The following is a 21,425-nucleotide window of genomic DNA, read 5'->3' as shown; positions in this document are numbered from 1 at the left end:
TAAAAAAAACTGCGATCTAAGTTTTTGCCAGCAGTCTTAAATAACTGGTTTCCATGTATTTTCGCAAACATTGGCTCGTTTCAAGACAAAAAATTACAACGTTGTCAAAACGTTCAATCTGTGAGAGTGCAGCTTTTAAATCAACATTAGTGTTCAGTGTATTGACGCTACGAGATATGTGTTAATTCATTTGTAAAAAAAAATATACGCAGTATAAAATCCTGCTTAACATTGACACATCAAAATAAAATCGTCTGCATTACAATGTTAACGTTTTCACAATATGAAGCGAGGAACCAATTTTTGAGTGAGTATTCTTTTGACAGAGGTCGCTGTTTTAATAATAAATTATCCCTTTCGGGTCGGACGTAAAACACCTGAGAAAAAGAGTCAAGTCTTGCGGTTATAGATAACCTATTTCCCTTTACATTTCAATGCAAAAAGGCAGCACTCTCATTTGGAAAAATACACTTCTAGCGTTTCACGTACATGGCAACCTTACATATCCTTTAGATTCAGTTTAACCCAATTTATCTAAACAACGAAAAAGGAATTGCGCGTTTGACATGCAGACCGTAGGACGGACAAACAGACAATACATTGCTGTCTTATACTGAAACAAATAACCATCCGTTATGAATTATAAACTGAACTGATCAATTGCTCCGATAAGCCCATATGTACGTTTTTCATCTCACCTTCAGAATATTGAATACGAGCAACTGAGTACACTCATGCGGTGAATAACAACTGAACGATATTCGCCATTGTTGTGTACTTGTTTTAGAAAACTTTCATAGCTGGTTCAAAATGTTGATTTTACTGATCTGAATTGAAATCACGTTCAAAACATGCAATCGCATACAGCATTTACAATCCAAAAAAAAATTCCATTCGCCTTATTCCAGAAGACCAGAATGCTTTGCGACAAAGGTGACTTCCGGTTTATTTCCGCATTCAATTTCCTAGTTATCGATATGAGTGAAAGGAAGAGCATAATTGGCAAAATCGATTGATAGGTGAGTAAAACCTGTTAGGAACATCAGTTTATACATTTTTCTATAAATTTCTACCGTTTTTTTTTAAATGTCAATGAAGTTTTCGACGTTTATATCAAACATCAATACACATTTAAGTGGGTGGGGTAAACTAACAAAAGACTCATAGTAGTTCTCAAAGACTTCAAACACATACTGATTGTTATGAAATATGCATTAAATTGTGGTTTGTTGAGTTTGTTATTAATTTAAATTAATAATATTTTGCAAATAGTGTGAAATTGTTAAAATATGCAACTTTAAAGCAGTCAAGTAAACGAAGCTTAAAGCATCATGTGATTAAGAAGGGCATTTAAATACTGACTGCTGTGCTGTATATAAACAAATATTCAGGTCATAGAATAGCAGCTTATAAATAATGTACTAGTAAATTGTAACTATTTAAATATCTGACTGATATTAAAGCTGCATTCTCACAGATTAAACATTTTGACAACTGTTTTATTTATTGTCTTCGAACGAGCCAATTCATGCAAACCTGCAAGAAAACCAGTAATATAAGACTGCTGACAAAACATCGGATCACAGATTTTCATATTTAAAAAAATATTTTAATGCATTTTTCTTAAACCGTTAGTAACGTTTTTAAAATTAGCCATAAAATTATAATTTTCAAATGGAGATATGAAAATCGGTGATTGATTTTTTTGTCAGCAGGCCTATATCACTGGTTTGCAGATATTTACGCAGACATTGCCTCATTCCAAGACAACAAATAAAAAAAGTTGTCAAAACGGTAAATCTGTAAGAGTGCAGCTTTAGAGTGTTTAATATTTTTATTTTTCAGGCTAACTTGGATGATGATAAAACTTTTTATTTAATTTCAGAGATGTCCATTCCGGATGTTTTAGTCAGCCAAGTTGATGCTCAACAGGAGCAGGCAGTTGATACCATTAATCTGATAACACCTGCACTATCAGTGGTTTTACAAAATACTTTTGTTCAAAACACAAGAGACTGGATTCGGTTCAAGAACAGAGATGAAGTAAATGAAGTGTGTCAATATGAATGAAAACTTTCATTAACTGCAAGGACTAAAGAAATGCACACAAGTGACATAGATTTAAATGTTTATACAAAAAGTAGACGTTTAGAACTTAAAATTATGACACAGGATGTGAAACAACACTTCATAGCCGATAACAGTCGAACAAGAGATTTTTCAAAAGATGGGGTTTTTAACCCTTGGCAAATGAACCTTTAAAGGGATTATTGCGTACCAAGGACAAATTATTAATTTTGAATTATATAATGTTTAATGTTATTATTAAATTGTATAAAAAACGTTTTTATTAATATGATTGTCTATGATCTTCTTATTCCAATGACTGTTTTACTCCCATGGTTAATATTAAAACGACATAAAATCGAGTTAACGTTTGTGGGCAATAACTAGCCACTCGGTAAACTTAGTTTGTAGGAGCGCCGTGCTAGTATACCGGCAGCCCTTGGTTCCAGCTTTTTCCTATCATATTACTTTAGTACTTTTATAGTCAATAAGCCCAGGTTTCGTTAGCGTACAGTAGGCCGAATATTTTCTTGGCCCTTGAGATTTAAATCAAACTTGGTACACATGCAAATTTTCAGAAACAGTAGGCTCATGTCCAGCAAGATCATACATAATATTTCAACACTTGAATGATTAAATACATCTGCTGCTATGTATTCAAATTTCCATAACTAAGATTGTTCATCATTGTAAATATAGTGCTCAAGTTTAAAGCTGCATTCTCACAGACTGACCGTTTTGACAAAAAAAATGTCTGAAAACCAGTGATATAAGATTGCTGATAGAAGATCAGGAAACATTTTTACATATCTTGACTGTTTTGACAAAAAAATGTCTGAAAACCAGTGATATAAGATTGCTGATAGAAGATCAGATAACATTTTTACATATCTTTGTTTGAAAATTGATATTTATGGTTAGAAGCGTTACTAACGCTTTAAGAAAATGGAGTCTTTTGACAGTGTTTTAAACAACTGAGATCTGTTCTATTGTGAATCATTTTATATGATTGGCTGAATTGAAAGCAATGATACCAAAATCAGTTAATCTGTGAGATTGCAGTTTTAAAGGTGCAGATCCCTTAAGATCAGTTGGCAGGAGATCTCGTCATATTTAATGAAGAATCATACATTCTGACAATGATGCAATTCAACTTATAAATTTTATTTGATTAGAATCATCATATTATGAACACCATGAGCTCTGATTTTTTTTATGACAAATTTATCATACCGTATCTGTAGAAAATGTCTGATACTATCATACAAATTATAGCAAAACAAACAAAAAATGGTTGTACAGAATTAATATTTATTTAAATATCTATAAAAAGTGTTGTTCATATAATAAAACATTATGATGCACATTTTAAATGTTAGTACAAGGACATAAAAATATTTAATTTATATGATTATTGAATAATAATATCTCTTATGATAATAATAATAGTTATAAGTGTTAAATACTAAGCACTTAACATATTATACATGTATGAATATCAATAATAACAGTAAAAAAACAACAGTTCAACCAACAAAAGAGATCCAACAAATACTAGCAATGGGAATCCAACCAATATGACCTGACAACCTACAGTAGCGGTTCATTGCGTTCAAATCATGCTCAACTAGATATCCATCAATTAAATACAGTCCAATCAACACTTGTGGTCAAACCAACGCTTCTTGTCCATCCATTAACAGTTGTTCAACCAAAACATGTAAATCAACTGAGTATAGCTATCCGATAAACAATAGCTGTATATCCAACAGTGATTCAAATAACACAAGTTGTCCATCACACATTCTGTCCAACAAGCAGTCCAAACAGCACTGATGGTCTAACCAACACTTCCGGTTCAAACCATTTATAATTGTTCAACCAACACGTATGGCCCATCCAATATAGTGTCCAGTAAGCAATAGATGCCCAACCAACAATAGTTTTTCAACAGGCACTAGTTGTCCATCACGTTGCTACCAATCTAGCAGCCCAACCAATTGTAGTGAGGTTCTTCATTGATAGTAATGATCTCAGAAGATAACATCCGCATATTTGAATCATATCTGTAAAGAAAGGAATGGAATATAAAAAGTATATTTTTTATAAAAAAGGTAAGTTACTCTCAGACTTATTTATGGATGGGTTTTAAGACAATCTGGACTCCGATTTAATTCCAGGCCTGGATGTATGCGACTATTTGGGTGGCCATCATAATATTTAAACATAACTAACTAGTAACAAATCATTCAGAAGACTACACAGGTGACAGCATGACATAATTAGTCTTTCTAAGTAAAATGTTTATTACATAGTAATAAAACACACCGAGCAGTATAAGTATCATAATCTATATTGATGATGATTTATATATGTTCATTCATAAGACTATTACATACAGTAGTTATGTTCAGAAGGTATACAGTTTAGTTCTAACTCAATTGATGGAACTTGTTCCGTTATATTTAGTGGTGTATAACCTTATCCTCCGGTGTGACAATCGAATATATCGTTATAGTTAAAGCACATGTTGTAATAGAGAAAAACAATAAAAAGTGAAACAGAACGTTATTGTGTATAGTATACAACCAGCAAATAACATCAATAGATATCGACACAACAAAATGGTAGCAGAGCGTGGTTGAAAACGTCCAATCGTACTGTAATAGACGGAAGTGTTTAATCGATGCATCAAGTTCGGATAGACCAGTAGCCGGATAGACACGTTTGTGAATGTTATTTGGCCAGTTCGTCATACCAACTTATCAATATGGCAGAAACGGATGAAGAAAAGGTTGAAGACGTTACACACGACAACGAAAGTAAGTTGACAAGCTTGAAAATGAAAAAATCCCGTAAAAAATCGGAGTTTACTCGAAGGAAAAACAAACTTCTAGAGGAATTGAACGATGAGACACATGAGAAAGAACTATTAAGAGAGCTGATTGATAAGTTAGAAGTAAACATGGATGAGGCTATTACTTCGATAGAAGAATTGACAATTGAGTACAAAACGCAGGGAAAAACAAAAGAAATGAAGTCAACCGCCAATGAAATTGACCTCTTGTCAAAGGAATATGATAAGGTGTTAGATGAGTATCATTATTTAATGAGCGAAACAAGTAGCAAGAAATCAACAAAAATAGAACCAAGCATCAGTAAGCAAAAACAAGTTGATAAAGACTTGAGGTGTCAGTTAAAACGTGTGTCCATCCCTATGTTCTCTGGTAACAAGAAATATTTCCCATTCTGGAAGGCAGCCTTTGAGGCATGTATTGACAAAACAGATGCGTCTGCAGAGTATAAGTTTTTGCAAATGCGCCAGTATTTGACAGGTGAAGCATTGAAAACGGTAGAGGGCCTTGGACATTCAGCTGTAGCTTATGACAACGCAAAAGAACGCATTGAGAGGAAATATGGTGGGGAAAGACGACTAATGACAAAATTCATGGACGATATTGCAACATTTCCACAAATAAAACGTGAGAATGCGAAATCAACAGAAAAGTTTGTTGATCTACTAGATATCACCCTGGTAAACATGTTAGAGAATAAAATTGAAGACCTGCATAGTGGTATTCTTTATCAGCAACTGTTAAAGAAGCTGCCAGAATCCATGATTTCACGCTATAAACGTTGGGTATATGAAAACGAGAAACAAGAGTCAGTGAAAACATTAAGTGAATGGACAGTGAAAGAAGCAGAATTTCAAAACATTGCAACGGAAACAAAATATGGGCTGGATGGAAAATGTGAAAGTGATTACCGAGAGCATAAATCATTTTTTACTTCACCTAAGAAAGCCCTGAGGTCATGCAGTATGTGTCATCAAGATCATAATATTTGGGACTGTAGTCAATACAAGAAACTGTCAATAGAAGAAAGATGGGAGAAGGCAAAATGCTTCAGGTTGTGTTTTCGGTGTCTTGCTAATAATCATTCTGGTAGACAGTGCAAAAGAACAAGACAATGTGGAGTAGGTGGGTGTAACAGATTACACCATAGATTACTACATAACCTCAATCCGGATGCAAGAGCATTTTGTCCAAAGAGAGATGAAATTAGACACGAACCAAGTGAGGTTAGAGACGCATCTGGTGAGACTTTCACAAGCTCACAGAACAATAGTATTTCGTTACGAACAGTTCCAGTTTTAGTGTGTGCAAATGGAAAAGAAATTAAGATTAATGCACTTTTAGATGACGGAAGTACAAAAACATATGTCAACAGTGATGTTGCTGCTGAACTTGGTTTAACTGGAGACAAAACTGTTTTGCAGGTGAATGTGTTGAATGGAAGGTGTGAAGAATTAGACACTATGAATGTTACATTCAAGTTAAACAATGTAGACGACAGGGATTTAGAACTAAACATTACAGCCGTTACCACTATAGAAGTAACCGGGAAACTGAAACCTACAGACTGGAGTCAAAATGTACATAGATGGGCTCATTTAAAAGGAATTAAATTCCCAAAGTTGGGAAAGAAACCCAAAATAGACTTGTTAATAGGGCTTGACCATGCAGAATTGCATAGAAGTTTGGAAGAAATAGTAGGTGAACCTAATTCACCTATCGCAAGACCAACACCTCTAGGATGGACATGCATTGATCCAGTGAAAAACCAGAATTATAAGGATACATGTTTGTATACCTTTAATACAGTTCAGTGCACAAGCGAACTGCATCAAATCGATGAGACCTTAAAACGATTTTGGGAAACAGAGGCTATTGAAAATAGACCAAAAACGAATTCGGAAGAAGTGAAATCCCTAAAAATAGTAGAAGATACTTTAGAGTATAATGAAGAAAATAAGAGGTATACAGTGTCAATACCATGGAAAGACAACAAAAAGGATCTGGTCATTAACTATGAACATGCCATGAGAAGGTTTGAGCATACAGAAAGAAAGCTAAACAAAGACATAAACTTGAAAACGGCATATGCAGAAACTATTGAGAGTTACAAAGAGAAGGGTTACATTTCTGAAGTCAGTAGTACAAATGATCAAGAGTGGTACATGCCTCATTTTCCGGTTATTAAATCTGATCGAGAGACAACAAAAATGCGCATTGTATTTGACGCTTCAGCCAAGTACAAAGACTTGTCGTTAAATAACGTCATCTGTCAGTGTCCAAAGCAACAGAATGAACTGTTTGACATTCTATTGAGATTTAGAATGAAGGCTGTAGCAATCATGTGTGACATTCAAGAGATGTATTTGCAAGTGGGTTTAGCAAATCCAGATAGAGCAATGCATAGGTTTCTGTGGCGTACAGAATGTAGCAAACCAATAGAGACATATGAGTTCAATCGTGTAGTGTTTGGGGTCAGTGCATCCCCATTTTTGGCGCAGTTTGTTTCGCAAGAAAATGCAAGAAGGTTCACGGAGCAATATCCAAATGCAGCCGAATGCGTGTTGAGATCAACATATATGGACGATACCATGGACTCAGTGGAAGATAAAATAGCTGCAATTGGATTGTATCATGAATTGTCAAGTCTATGGCGATTAGCAGGAATGAAACCGAGAAAATGGATGACAAACTCCTCAGTCGTACTAGCTGAAATACCGCAAGGAGAACGAGCTTACAAAATGGAAGTTACAGACACAGAAATGCCATCTGTCAAGACACTAGGACTCAATTGGGACTCACAAGAAGATATGTTCTTCTTTCGCAATACAGCAGTGGATATAGAGAGCATGAAATTGACAAAAAGGATAGTCCTGAAGAAAATTGCAAGTTTATTCGATCCCCTCGGGTTTCTTACACCCTTCACAGTAAGAGCCAAGATGATTATGCAGGACATATGGGTTGCAGGTGTAGACTGGGATGATGAGCTACCAGAACACCTCACAGCTGAAGTAAAGATGTGGTTCTCAGAACTTGAGCAACTGAGTGACGTCAAGATAAATCGTTGTATCAACATCACACCTGCAAGTGCAATACACACATTTGTTGATGCATCTAGTCAAGCATTTGGAGCAGTTGTATATGCTGTAAGTCCTGCTGATAACATTAAAGATTGTGCTGAAAGCAGTGTCAGGTTGATTGCTGCGAAAAGTAGAGTTGCACCACTTAAGACATTGAGCATTCCTAGATTGGAACTTTTAGCAGCTACACTTGGTCTCAAATTAACACAAACAGTCTGTGCAGCGTTAGGCATAGAATTAGAAAGTAAGGTGTTCTGGTCAGACAGCATGAATGTATTATATTGGATACGTGGTGCAAGCAGACAATACAAGACGTTTGTCGCTAATCGAGTAGGCACAATTCAGGATGCAACCACTCCAAAACAATGGCGACATGTCAGTTCAGCGAACAACCCAGCAGATATAGCATCTCGTGGTAGTCAATTACATACTCTGTCAGAAAGTGAACTATGGTGGCACGGACCTAACTTTCTTAAATGTTGTGAAGAATTGTGGCCTGAGAACAAAATAGACATGACAGATGGTGTAAAGGTTGAAACGAAAAGAAAGTCTGCTCCGGATCGAGGCAATACATTCATAGCTACGAACAAGATAGAGGACAACAGACTCGATCCAAATAGATATTCTAACTGGAATCGGTTAGTGAGGATTCATGCATGGGTAGCTAGATTCATTGACAATTATCAAAAGAAAAAGACAGTAAGAAAGTTGTCGAAAGAACTTAGCTTGAGTTAAATTCAAGATGCAGAAGGAATAATTATTCAACAAGCACAGATAGAAGCATTTGAAAATGACTATTCACTCCTTTCGAAGGGCAAATCAGTATCAACGAATAGTAAGCTTGCTCCTTTGAATTCAAAACTAGACATTGAAGGCATAATGCGAAGTGACAGTAGGTTGAAATATGCTGAATATCTTCCATATAGTGTGAGATATCCAATTATCTTACCAAGAAAACATTGTGTTACAAAGCTAATAGTGAAACAGGGTCATGAGCAAACTGACCATGGTGGAACAAATCGGACTTTAGCTTCATTGTCAGATAGATATTGGATTTTGTCATCACGCGAAGCAATCCGAGAATATGAATCAAGTTGCACTGAATGCAAACGTCGAAAAGCAAAAGCGAGCACGCAGAAAATGGCTCCTTTACCAGTAGAACGTCTGAGACAATCTGTGAAGCCGTTTACAAATACAGCAGTTGACTATGCAGGGCCATTCATTACCAAGCAAGGTCGGGGAAAGGTTAGGTTGAAAAGATATTTGTGTGTTTTACCTGCATGGTAACAAGGGCAGTTCATTTGGAAGTTTCATATAGCTTAGACACTTACTCTTTTATCAACACCTTATCACGGTTTGTCAGCAGAAGGGGTGTTCCAGACCGTATACTTTCTGATAATGGAACGAATTTTGTCGGTTGTGTTAATGAACTGCGAGAGCTTTACAAGCGGTTAGACAGAAATATGATTATTCGAAATGCTAACGAGAAACGAATAGACTGGAAGTTTCTGCCACCAAATTCACCTCACTTCGGAGGTGTGCACGAATCAATGGTAAAATGTGCAAAGAGGGCTTTGTACAAAGTTCTTAAAAACACAAACATTTCAGATGAAGAATTGGTGACTGCTGTTGTTGGTGCTGAAGGCATGATAAATAGCAGACCATTGACGTATCAGTCAGCTAACCCAGAAGATAGTACTGTGTAAACCCCAAACCACTTCTTACATGGACAATGTGGCGGAACATTTGCTCCTAATGTAGACAAAGCATCAGCCAACAATTTGAAGAAACGTTGGCGATATATACAAGAACTCCTCAGACACTTTTGGAAACGGTGGTTCCAAGAGTATCTGTCCACTCTTGTTTCTCGAAACAAGTGGTACCATGGCTCTAGAGATTTCCAGCCAGGAGACGTGGTAATGGTCATCGATCCAGATATCCATAGAGGTCAATGGCAACTCGGGCGTATGGTTGATGTCCATCCAGGTCGTGATCAACGAGTCCGTGTGGTTGATGTTCGAGTCGGAAAGACAGTTGTTCGGCGACCAATCACGCGAGTAAGCATACTCGAGAAGTGCGCTTAAAGCGAAGTGAGCAGTGTGGACTACTGTGTGTTGAGGCATAATAATCCTCCTAGCATACAGTCAGTCATATAAGTGATTAATACATAAATAATCGCGTTACTTAATGTCAGTTCTGAGACAAACATGTAATTGAATTATACCGAGTTCAGTTTGAAGATTACAAGATGAACACTTTTAAGATGAGAAGTCCAGAGTCGGATCGTGGACTGTACTTGTCTACATCAGTTCTGTATATATAGATTCATAAGATTGATATTCTAATGTTACTTAAATGCATAATTCATTAATTGAATGTGTACTAAGTCTAGATGTATTTTGCATTATAGAGTGGAATTACTGAAGTACAAAAGGTACTATTTTTTAAGGGAAATAACATTTTCTTTGGAAATAACATCAATACTTAAAATAGCATTACTTGGAAAACGGTTTAAATAAAGAACTTAGAATTGTTCATATTGTCAAGGACCGTTATATAAGAAATAGAATGAGATGATGTTATTTTGTGTTTATTATGATTTATTATGCCACTAAAGTATAGGTATATATAGTTTGTTTTACAAAAGAAAAATAAGCTTTATATGTATTATGATAGTGTGGGTTCAATATATTTGATATGTATGTTGACATATTTTGACTAATGAATCAGTCTATAGTGCTATTGTTGCTTATATACACCAATGGGGCAACATACTGTCTTGTTAAGTTAATCTATGACTTTAAATAGCATGTTGTCAGTACATGTAGATAGTTATTATTTATTGTGCTAGTTAAAGTATGCTTTCAATTCATACATTATTGAGTTTGAAAATGGTAAAGTCAGAGAAGTGACTGTTGAAGGTTACACATGATAAATTGGTTCAATGATAGTTTAATCATAGATAAAAGAATTGTGGATAAAATGGTTAAATCATGTATCACATATCTTTTGTATTGAATCGGATTGTCATGTGTTATACTGCATTTGAATGGTTGATGATTGTTTAAAGAAATTTATCATTATGTAAAATGAAGATAGTGTAGCTATTTGTGTATGAGGACACAAGTTAGAAGCATTTTACAGAATGCAATTCATTGATTATCGTAACAATGAAAAGGAATGTATGCTATATATGTATTTGTATTCAATGAGTAGTTATTATTGATATTCAATAATCAGATACATATAAGACATGTTGATACATTTTTGCATAGGATATCGTTTAGCTGTTAAACATTCATGGGATGTATGATAAAAAGAGAAATAGTTTAGTTTCAAATATCGTTTTCATTGTTTTTCAAGAACAAGTCAAGGACATATACGTAAAAGTCAGTAAACGGTAAGTTGTTAATTAAGTTCAACATATGCTATTGGTTAAGTACATTTATAGAGAATAGCAGTATTTAACAATACATTGTTTCTGAATTGTTATAGAACATATAGGTTATATCGTTTTAAGAACATGATGTTAAGGTAATTGATAAGTATGACTTACCAATGTGGAGGGGTATGTTCAGAAGGTATACAGTTTAGTTCTAACTCGATTGATGGAACTTGTTCCGTTATATTTAGTGGTGTATAACCTTATCCTCCGGTGTGACAATCGAATATATCGTTATAGTTAAAGCACATGTTGTAATAGAGAAAAACAATAAAAAGTGAAACAGAACGTTATTGTGTATAGTATACAACCGGCAAATAACATCAATAGATATCGACACAACAAGTTATACCTGGTAATGTATAGATTCCTCATTATAGATTATGACAGTCAGATAGTAAAACAGACTAATATATTATTTGTGTTAATTTTCAAAACAAATGTTTAAGAATAGATGATAATTATTTGTTGTTAATAATACTCCAATAAGAATAGTAACCGCAGTCTTTTCTGAACCATCTACCCCACCCACCAGAACAGACTGTCCAGGTAAACAGTCAAGCGATTTATAGCTCATGACATTCAAATAATATCACAATAATGTAATATAAACTCATCAAAATGACAAATCTAATCAAAATAAATAAATTATAACAAACCTGGAATGATAATTGGTCCGTGTTTTAGGGACGGGGCTAAATTTTGGGATTTTAACGTGAACTATTTGGAATACAATCGTGAAAGTTATACCATAAGAAAGAGTTTTTCATGGACATTACATAAACTAAAGATGGATTTAAAATGACTGGGAAAAATAGAAGAAATAAGAAGAAAAGGAGTGAAAGTGACGATGAGTTCAGTGGAAATAAACGTATAAATACACAGAAATCGCCGGGGGGCTTCGAGTCAATTAGCCAGGTGTTGGGCGAGGCGAATTCAGTTCTGTATGACGAGGAGAGTAACGTTTCAACAAGCAATTTGTTTGAACCACTAACTACCTGGAACGATAATTGCTCACAATCGACAGATACTATGGAGGACCGTTCGGGACATAACACAAGGGGACCTACAAACTCCGATATTATCGCATTGTTGGGGAAAATGGACCTTAAACTAAATGACATGGATACACGGCTAAAACACTAGACTGGCTGGAAAAGAAGGTCGATTATATTGACAAAGAACTTAAGAAGCTTTGGCTACATATTGATAGCTCCATAAAAGAAAACAGTGTGAAATTGAATCGAGTGGAACATAAAGTGGACTCGGTGGATATTGAGTTGGAGGGGGCTAGGAAGAGGATTGCGGATCTGGAGCGAGACAAGGATAAGTTAAAAGATGACATAAATTATGTGCAATCGCAGACTATCAGGAATAATCTCATTTTTGGGAATATACCAGAAGATGTCAATGAAACTCCAGCAAAAAGTGATGAAATCGTGATGGAATTCATTGAGAAAAAACTTAAAGTAGCCAAGAAAACGGTTGCTAATATGAGATTCGAGAGGGTTCATAGGATGGGCCAAAGACAGAACGAGCCAGCCGAACGAGCAGCCAACGGAAATGGGAACGAACGACGCCACCGCAGTATCGTGTGCAAATTCTCCTTCTTCAGCGAACGGGAGCTGGTCCGTGGTAGCAGTAGTAATCTAAGGGACACGCCATTCTTCGTGACGGAGCAGTTCCCACCGGAAGTTGCGGCGAAGAGGAGGAGACTGTTTAGGAGAGTGAAAGAGGAGAAGCAGGCCGGGCGGAGAGCCTGGGTGTCATACGACACTTTGTATGTTGACGGGAGGCCGGTTAAGGATGCGTAGGACGGGCCGGATGGGCTTAAATATGTTGTTTGGAACTGCAATGGAATAAGCGCTTCTAAGCGCGAGGACCAAAACTTTATTTCTTTTCTTGTGCAACATGATGTTATTATTTTGACTGAATCATGGACATGTAAATCCAGTAAAATTGATCTTTCAGGATTCCATTGTTTTAACTATTATAGGAAATATAGGCATAGGCACGCCAAACGCAATAGTGGTGGCATTGTCATTTATGTACGAAATAACATTAAGGAAGGCATATCTATAGTTAAAAATACACATGATACTATTATATGGCTAAAAATGGATAAACATTTTTTTAATAATGATAACGACATATATCTTGCAGCAGTGTATATGTGGGCTGACTCATCGCCTATCGCAAATTTGATTGACGTTGATCTCTTCGAATGCCTCGGTGATGATATAAATTATTATAATTCATTAGGCACTGTTATGATTGCTGGGGATTTTAATGCCAGAACTTCAAGTAAAAGCGATAGTATTATTTGTGACACTTATGTACCGGATATTGATGATGAAAATTATGTATGCGATATTCCGATACCGAGATACTCGATGGACAAGGGCAGTAACTCTCACGGTAATAAATTATTGGACTTATGTAAAGCCACTGCATTAAGAATCGTAAATGGCCGCCTTGGTTTAGACTGTGGCGTAGGTAAATATACATGTTTTAATACTAAAGTTTCCAGTGTTATTGACTATTTGATAATCAATGAAAATAACTTTAATTTTGTTCAAAACTTCACTGTTTGCCATTTTCATGATTTTAGTGACCATGCCCCATTGTCTTTTGATATTGTTTGTAACACACATGTATTGAAAGAAGAACCATATTTGGGTGAATTTTTGAAATGGAATGACGAGGAGAAGGATGCCTTTAGAAATAATTTGATTACTAGAGTAAATGATTTTAACAATTTAGTCCAAAATAGTGATGCACAAAATGTTGACCATATTGTAAATAAGTTCACTGACATTGTACGTGAGGTAGCAGACCCTTTATTTGTTAAGCATATCATACATTTTCCATGTTTCGAAAAATGTATTGTAACTGATTCGGCCAAATGGTTCGATCAAGAATGTAGAAATACTAAAAAGTTGTACAAAAATGCTCTACATATTTATAATAATTCACATAGAGATATTAGATTAGAACTGTGTAGATTGAAACGAGTGTATAAAACTACTGTGTCAAAGAAACGCAGAGCTTTTAAATATAAACGCTGTAAAGAGTTTGAAATTTGAAACGTAATAAACCTAAAGATTTTTGGAGATATTTCCATTCACAAAAGTCAAGTAATACGAATTTAATTGTACCCTTGGAAGATTTTAAAAATCATTTCGAGCAGATGTTTGCGGATATTACCCATGAAATAAATGAGGAGGCTGAAAGTTTTAATAACAACCATGATTTCAATGATTTTAGTACTGTTTTCGGTGACCTAGATTACCAAATAACAAACGATGCGGTTTGTAAAGCTATAAAATTGCTTAAGAAGAATAAATCACCTGGAGAAGATAAATTGCTAAATGAGTATTTTATAGAAGCATGTGACATATTGGGAGGATATATTACAGAAATTTTTAATATTATTTTAAACTCTGGGAATTTTCCAGTCGCCTGGACTAAGGGTATAATCGTACCATTACATAAGAAAGGTGATAAATCGGATGTTAAAAATTATAGAGGTATAACATTGTTAAGCAATTTTGCAAAACTTTTTACATGTGTACTTAATCAGCGAATAACTAAATGGTGTGAAGAAAATAATGTAATTTCTGATGCACAGTTTGGTTTTAGAAGAGGCAGGTCTACAGTCGATGCAGTGTTTATTCTTCAGTCAATTGTGCAAAAATACGTTAACTTAAATAAACGGTTGTATTGCTGTTTCATTGATATGAAACGTTGTTTTGATTCCATATATCTCAGTGCGCTATGGTTAAAGTTGTATAAATCCAATTTAGATGGTAAAATATTACGTATTATACGCAATATGTATCAGTCAGTAAAGTCCTGTGTAAAACACTGTAATAGCTATTCAGACTTTTTTAATATAGCAGTAGGCTTAAGGCAAGGAGAGATACTTTCCCCGATTATGTTTTCATTATTTGTGGAAGACTTAGAATTGTATTTACAAAATAGAAACGATTGTGGTTTAGCTTTAGGCCACAACAAATTGATCATTTGTTCGTCGGATTTGCCGCACCTAAAATTCGAAAAACGAAAAAAAAAAAAAAAACTTTTTTTTTGCGCCCGCGCTTACTATTTGGCCGCGCATATTATTTTAAAAAAATTACTTCTGAATTTCCTCTATTTTCTGAAGTTTTTTTACTTAAAATTTGAACCTGCAACGTCGACTTCGCCTTTTTTTGAAGGTATTTTCATGCTTTACATTCTCCGCGAGAAAACTTTCCTCGTGTCAGGACAAAATCAGGTCCGGGTAACCGCAAAACAGCCGATATTTGTTGACAGTCTTTTTTGTCGGGAATATTTTGCAGGACGCACCGTTGTTATCTATTTCCGGTATTAATATGCAGGATACTTTCAGTTTTTGTTAATGTAAAATACACATTTTTAATTGAAAATCAGTGTCATAGTCAATGGATTATAGTCTTCAGTAAACAACAACAGTTTCACAGCGTCGAAGGCAATAATTATTTATGTGTGTTTTAAGTAATTCATTGTTTTGTACTCAAAATTTAGTGTTAAATAATAACTAAATCAGATTTTGAGTGCAAAACTTATATTAAAATACACGGACACTCGACTTACAACAAATGAACATGTTTTCGTGAGTTATTTTTTAAATTCTAAAATGCATTTCTCAGTTTTATACTCGTAATTGATAAAAATAGAAGGACTTGTAAATGTTTCAGAAACAGTCTGTATTTATGCACCATTCAATTGTAACCATGCCCCCCCCCCCCCCCCAGGACCGGGGGTATACCGGAGATAGCCGGTGAAATGGGCCGTGTTTTCACCTTCCAGGTGGCCCCGCAGTGCCGTTGGTTTTACCCGGGGTTGCTGGACCGAAAGTCAAAGTCCCCGCTATTCCCTGGACCTTGGGGGTCGTGGTTACAATTGACTAGTGCACGGACCTATAAACCATTGGTTCGTGGTAAAGGCGAAGTCTTGAAAGGGAAACATCTTTATTCCACCACCTGCTCTAATATAATGACCGGTGCCACATTTGCAGATTTGTTTAATACTGCTTCAATTTTGTTGTCCCGCAATTTAATCGGCAGTGTCTTATGTAATAGTAAAGCACTGGATCTTATTGCCATTTGTTATATATTGAGACAGATTTTCATGTGATACAATCAAAACCTTTTCATTTATATTTAAATTAAGAACCTATGTTTGCAATTAAAAGGCATTTCTTGACATATTGCATGATAAATTTAGTAAGAAATAAACTTTTTAATTTTTATTTTATTTTTCGCCTTGCGCTCGCCTCTGAATTGCCTTAAATTTAAAAAAAAGTATTTTTTTTTTTTTTTCGCTCGCTCGCTCCTACTTTTTTTGGGCAAAATCCGTAGAACAAATGATCAATTTGTTGTGGCCTTACGTGATATTTCTTTGATTTCATTGTTATTTGCTGATGATATGGTTGTTCTTGGTGAAACCCCGGAAGACTTACAATTGTCGTTAAACCGTTTATATAGTTATTGTAATACCTGGGGCTTAGAGGTCAATATTGCTAAAACTAAAATTGTAATTTTTCGCAAAAGAGGTGGCACAAAACGTAATGAAAAATGGTTTTATGCAAACGAAGATGTTGACGTTGTAAATGATTTTAACTATCTAGGAGTAACTTTAAATTATACTGGCAATTTTAGCCTTAATACCCAAACATTATATGGTAAAGGTTTAAAAGCAGTAAACACATTGCTGTCAAATCTTAGTATGAATGTAAACCTAGGGTAGCTTTGCAATTATTTGATGCCTTTGTTTCATCTATAATTACATACGGGTGTGAAATTTGGGGATTTACGAAGTCTACACAGCTAGAAAAGATACATTTAAAATTTTACAAAGCCGTACTATGCGTCAGACAATCGTCTTCAAATGTTGCTGTTTACGGTGAATTGGGTAGATACCCATTGTATATAAATAGATATGTACGTATTGTAAAATACTGGTTCAAACTTAAGAAAAGTGACAATATAATTACTCAATCTGTCATAGAAGACGCAATGTTGAATATTAATAACAATCAGGATAATTGGTTCAATAAGGTTAAGAACCTTCTCACCAGATATGGCTTTTATGATGTATAGTGTAATGATACACAGCTAAACGAAAACCAGTTCATTTGTATTTTAAACAGCGTCTGATAGACGAATATTTACAACAATGGCATGGAAGTGTTAATGAAAATGGTGTCTTAATAGTTTATAGAGTACTTAAAACTGCATTCGAGTTTGAATCCTATTTAGACAATATTGTGTCAAGAAATCTTAGAATTGCTATCACAAAAATACGTATATGTTCGCATGATTTAAGAGTTCATACTGGCAGATATGATAGATTAGAACGCCACTTACGTCTTTGTCAAGTATGTGACTCGAACGAAGTAGAAGACGAATTTCATTTTATATTTAAGTGTACACCTTATGTCCAATTAAGACAAACTTATATTAAAGGTTATTATAGAATAAGACCTAGTATGTTTAAACGTGTTCAACTTCTTAATACACAAAATACATCTGAAATATTTAGGTTAAGCAAATATATATCAGAAGTATTTAAGGTGCGTTCTACTTTATTAATGAATCAATAATTATAAGCCTTGATGCACATTTTTATCTCAAGCAGTGGTATGCTTTGTTAACAGTTGTAACCATTGGTTACTATTTATGTTGATATATACTATGTGAGTCTGTTTTATTGTTAGAAATTGATCAATTGTATCATTTGTTCCAACATATACTAGTATATAAAAAGCAAACTATTGGTTATTGTATTGTATACTATTATAGTTTGATTGATTCGTGTTTTCTATTCCAGTTCATCCTTAAAAATAGATTAATTATAATATTAATTAATATTTCACACTACATTGTATAATTGTAATTGTAATTTAAAAAATATGTATATGAAACACAAAAAACTGTATAGTTTACCTGTAATAAAATTCTATTCTGTTCTGTTCTGTTCTATAACCCGGAAATAAACCGGAAGTCACCCGGCCGCAAAGGATTATGGTCTATTGGAAAGTCGAGAATAAGCAGCACTCCTATTTTAAAACACAAATGCCACAAAACTGAATCAACTTTTTTTTACTCTATTGCAATTATGATGGCCTTCTCACTCTTTACACTTGTTACATAACAGAAAGCAAATTCTGAATTACTTACCAATCAAAATATATTTATACAATGTAAAAAAATACTCAAGGTTAATCTATCGAATGATTTCTTACGTCGAAAAAAATATAGAAGGTAAATTTTACGAGCTTCAACCTTTGCAATGACTTATCATGATGTATGCATATTCAAACAGATGGAGGGATTACTTTAAATTTAACTGGACTAAAACCTTTATTCTTTAGAGAAGAGCCGTGTAATGTAGATTTCAATCGGTCTCTTCTGTCATAGCATTACTTTGCAAGTTTATAACGCATATTTGGCTAATTAGACCCAAATCAATTAACATTTCCTCTATTACCGAAGGTAGAACGAGTAGATTGAACTTCTTAAAAACATTGATAAAGATGTATTGTTGACATACTCACTTTAAACGGACTGTACACCAGATTGACACAAAAAAAGTTTGTTTTTTTCTGCAATGAATCTTTTATTGAATAGAATGTGTTACGAATTGATATCATAATTGTAAAAAAAGATACCAAAATTTCAAATTTTCGACAATTTTCTTTCTTTCTTACAAATTGATCATCTGGTGCACAGTTGCTTTAAATACTATTTTTGCATAGTTAAATAAACTTCCAAAATTGATAAATTTAGCATTTGACTTACGTAATAATTAAGTTGTAAATGTGCACATGTTATTGTCATCTACAAATGAGCTTGAACAGCAATGCAAAGTATTACCATTTAAATAGATAATACATCAATATATAAATCCAAATCAAAATTTGAAACCCACATGTACACTAATAAGTCTCATTCTATTCAACTTAAACACTGTGGGCGATTTGTCTATCACGAAATCCTCGTGCACGTTCTTATCAATGCGATATGTATTTATTCAGTACGCCTCCGTTGTATGTAGCAGTTCCATTAGTTAAATCTGTTCTTATATACCACAATATGCAAGCCAGATATTTTCATCATGCATGAAGTTAGGGATAACTTAAATTGATCTAATTCATTTTGTAAATATTTAACAACATACTTTTTTCATTATTAATAGCTACATTTGTGTTTGTATATAAATGACTTGTTCACCGTTATGCAATCTCATTAAAATCATATTGTGACGTTCACTTCATTTCATTACGTTATGTACATAGCGTAACGTCGTGAAGCGTGTATTGGGGATCTGATTTTAATGAGATTGACCGTCATGTACATTCAATTGTGTTATGTATTTATACTGTATTCTGTATAATAGCAATGCAACTTTATTTTTTTCTGATAAGACTTTGACTTGACTTGATAGTTTACGACCAATTCAATTCAGAAGGGGAAAAATATCCTGGGATGAAAAGGCCAATTATGTAATAAAAGATACTTTATTTCTCTATAAGAACCATTAACACAGTTAGCATACATTGAGCTGATACAGAACTTGTGCCAGAACAATGTTTATAAGATAAATAATTATTGAAACTGTGAATTTGAGTGTTTAGAGGTTTGAAGTACACACAATTCGCCATTGTGCTGCACTTTCTCGAAAAGCTTTAATATCAGGATCCAAATGTTGATATTACTGATTTGAATTGAAAGGACCTTTTTTGTTCAAAACATGTTAGCGCATACAACATTTCCACTCCAAACAAAATCCATTAAGCACTCCCATTTTGAAACACAAATGTCATAGAGTTATTTGTTTTGTTTTTTAACTCTAACACAATTCTGAAGCCGTTATTATCTATACACTTGTTACAGAATAAAAAAAAAATATTCTGAAATACGAACCGATTAAACTATACTTGTAGGATGAATAGACATGTAGTCCAGGTTAATTTATCGAATGAGTTATTATAGAAGGTAGATTTTACGAGCTTCAACCTTTGCAATGACTTGTCATGATACACTTCACATTCAAATAGGCGGAGGGATTACTTTGAATAAATTGGACTAAAAAAATCTGTAGAAAAGCCGAATAATGTAGATTTAAATCAGTGTTTTCTGTCACATCGTTATTTGGCAATTTTATAAGATATATTTGGATAATTAGTCTTAAATAAATTAATGTGTCCTCCTGCTACCGAAGGTAGAATGAATATATAACATTGAACTAAAGGATCCATTAAAACATTGATAAAGATGTATAAAAGGCAAAATCACTTTTAATATTATATTTCCATAATTTACGATCTGAGCAATTCAAAGGTTCTTAATTGAACTTCTTTTTAACATTTTAGTCGATATATAATTCAATTCATTTGCTTTACTATGATCGAGATTTATAGAATAATTAAGAAAAGAATGCATGGACGAAACGGCCGAATATGTAAAAGATATAATTTATTTCTCTATACGAACCATTAACACAGTGAGCATACATTAATATAACGGATTCTGAAATTGTGTCGTAATTTATAAATTCTAATAATTATTGAAGCTATAAACCCGATTGTTTAGAGGTTTGCAATACAGTGAGGGAAATGATCGCAGCTAATCTGAACGATTGAGAACGAGATTTAAAAAACAACAACAAAATTTGCAAACTAGTTTAAATCCAAGGGGACTAGGTTTCCAGTGAACTCGTTTTTCGCTGACAGTTCAATTGCGGTAATACCATCATTTATCGGTAAAGATATTTGGATATGTGTGGCTTGTTTGTGGTGTTCGTATTTGTGTTTGTGGTGTTTATATGTTTGTATATCTGTCCGGTTAGCGCAGTGTTTGGCGCACTCGCTACTCACTTAGGCGACCCGGGTTCGATTACCGCCTTGAGTGCATGTGAGTTTAGTTTATGGTCACCAAGCCGGACAAGTGGTTTTCT

General features: G+C 34.3%; 1 protein-coding gene across 1 annotated transcript; it reads left to right on the top strand.

Annotated features, from left to right (window-relative positions):
• Window positions 1-4,837: 4,837 nt before the first annotated feature.
• LOC128215986 (uncharacterized) lies at window positions 4,838-9,708 on the top strand. Its single transcript, XM_052922582.1, has 2 exons — window positions 4,838-8,640; window positions 9,369-9,708. Exons 1-2 carry the CDS (start codon window positions 4,838-4,840, stop codon window positions 9,706-9,708), a joined length of 4,143 nt encoding a protein of 1,380 aa, XP_052778542.1.
• The last annotated feature ends 11,717 nt before the right edge of the window (window positions 9,709-21,425 follow it).

The sequence above is a fragment of the Mya arenaria genome, chromosome 14 (genome assembly GCF_026914265.1).
Source record: "Mya arenaria isolate MELC-2E11 chromosome 14, ASM2691426v1".
NCBI classification, from domain to species: Eukaryota; Metazoa; Mollusca; class Bivalvia; order Myida; family Myidae; genus Mya; species Mya arenaria.
The sequence above is the reverse complement of the archived record's forward strand: the minus strand, read 5'-3'. Positions and strand labels throughout refer to the sequence as shown.

Excerpts from the sequence above, each read along its gene's own strand:
- LOC128215986 (XM_052922582.1), top strand. The coding sequence starts at position 4,838 with ATGGCAGAAACGGATGAAGAAAAGGTTGAAGACGTTACACACGACAAC. Across the intron at positions 8,641-9,368 it reads AGATATTCTAACTGGAATCG|AAGGGGTGTTCCAGACCGTA; the intron begins GTTAGTGAGGAT and ends GTTTGTCAGCAG.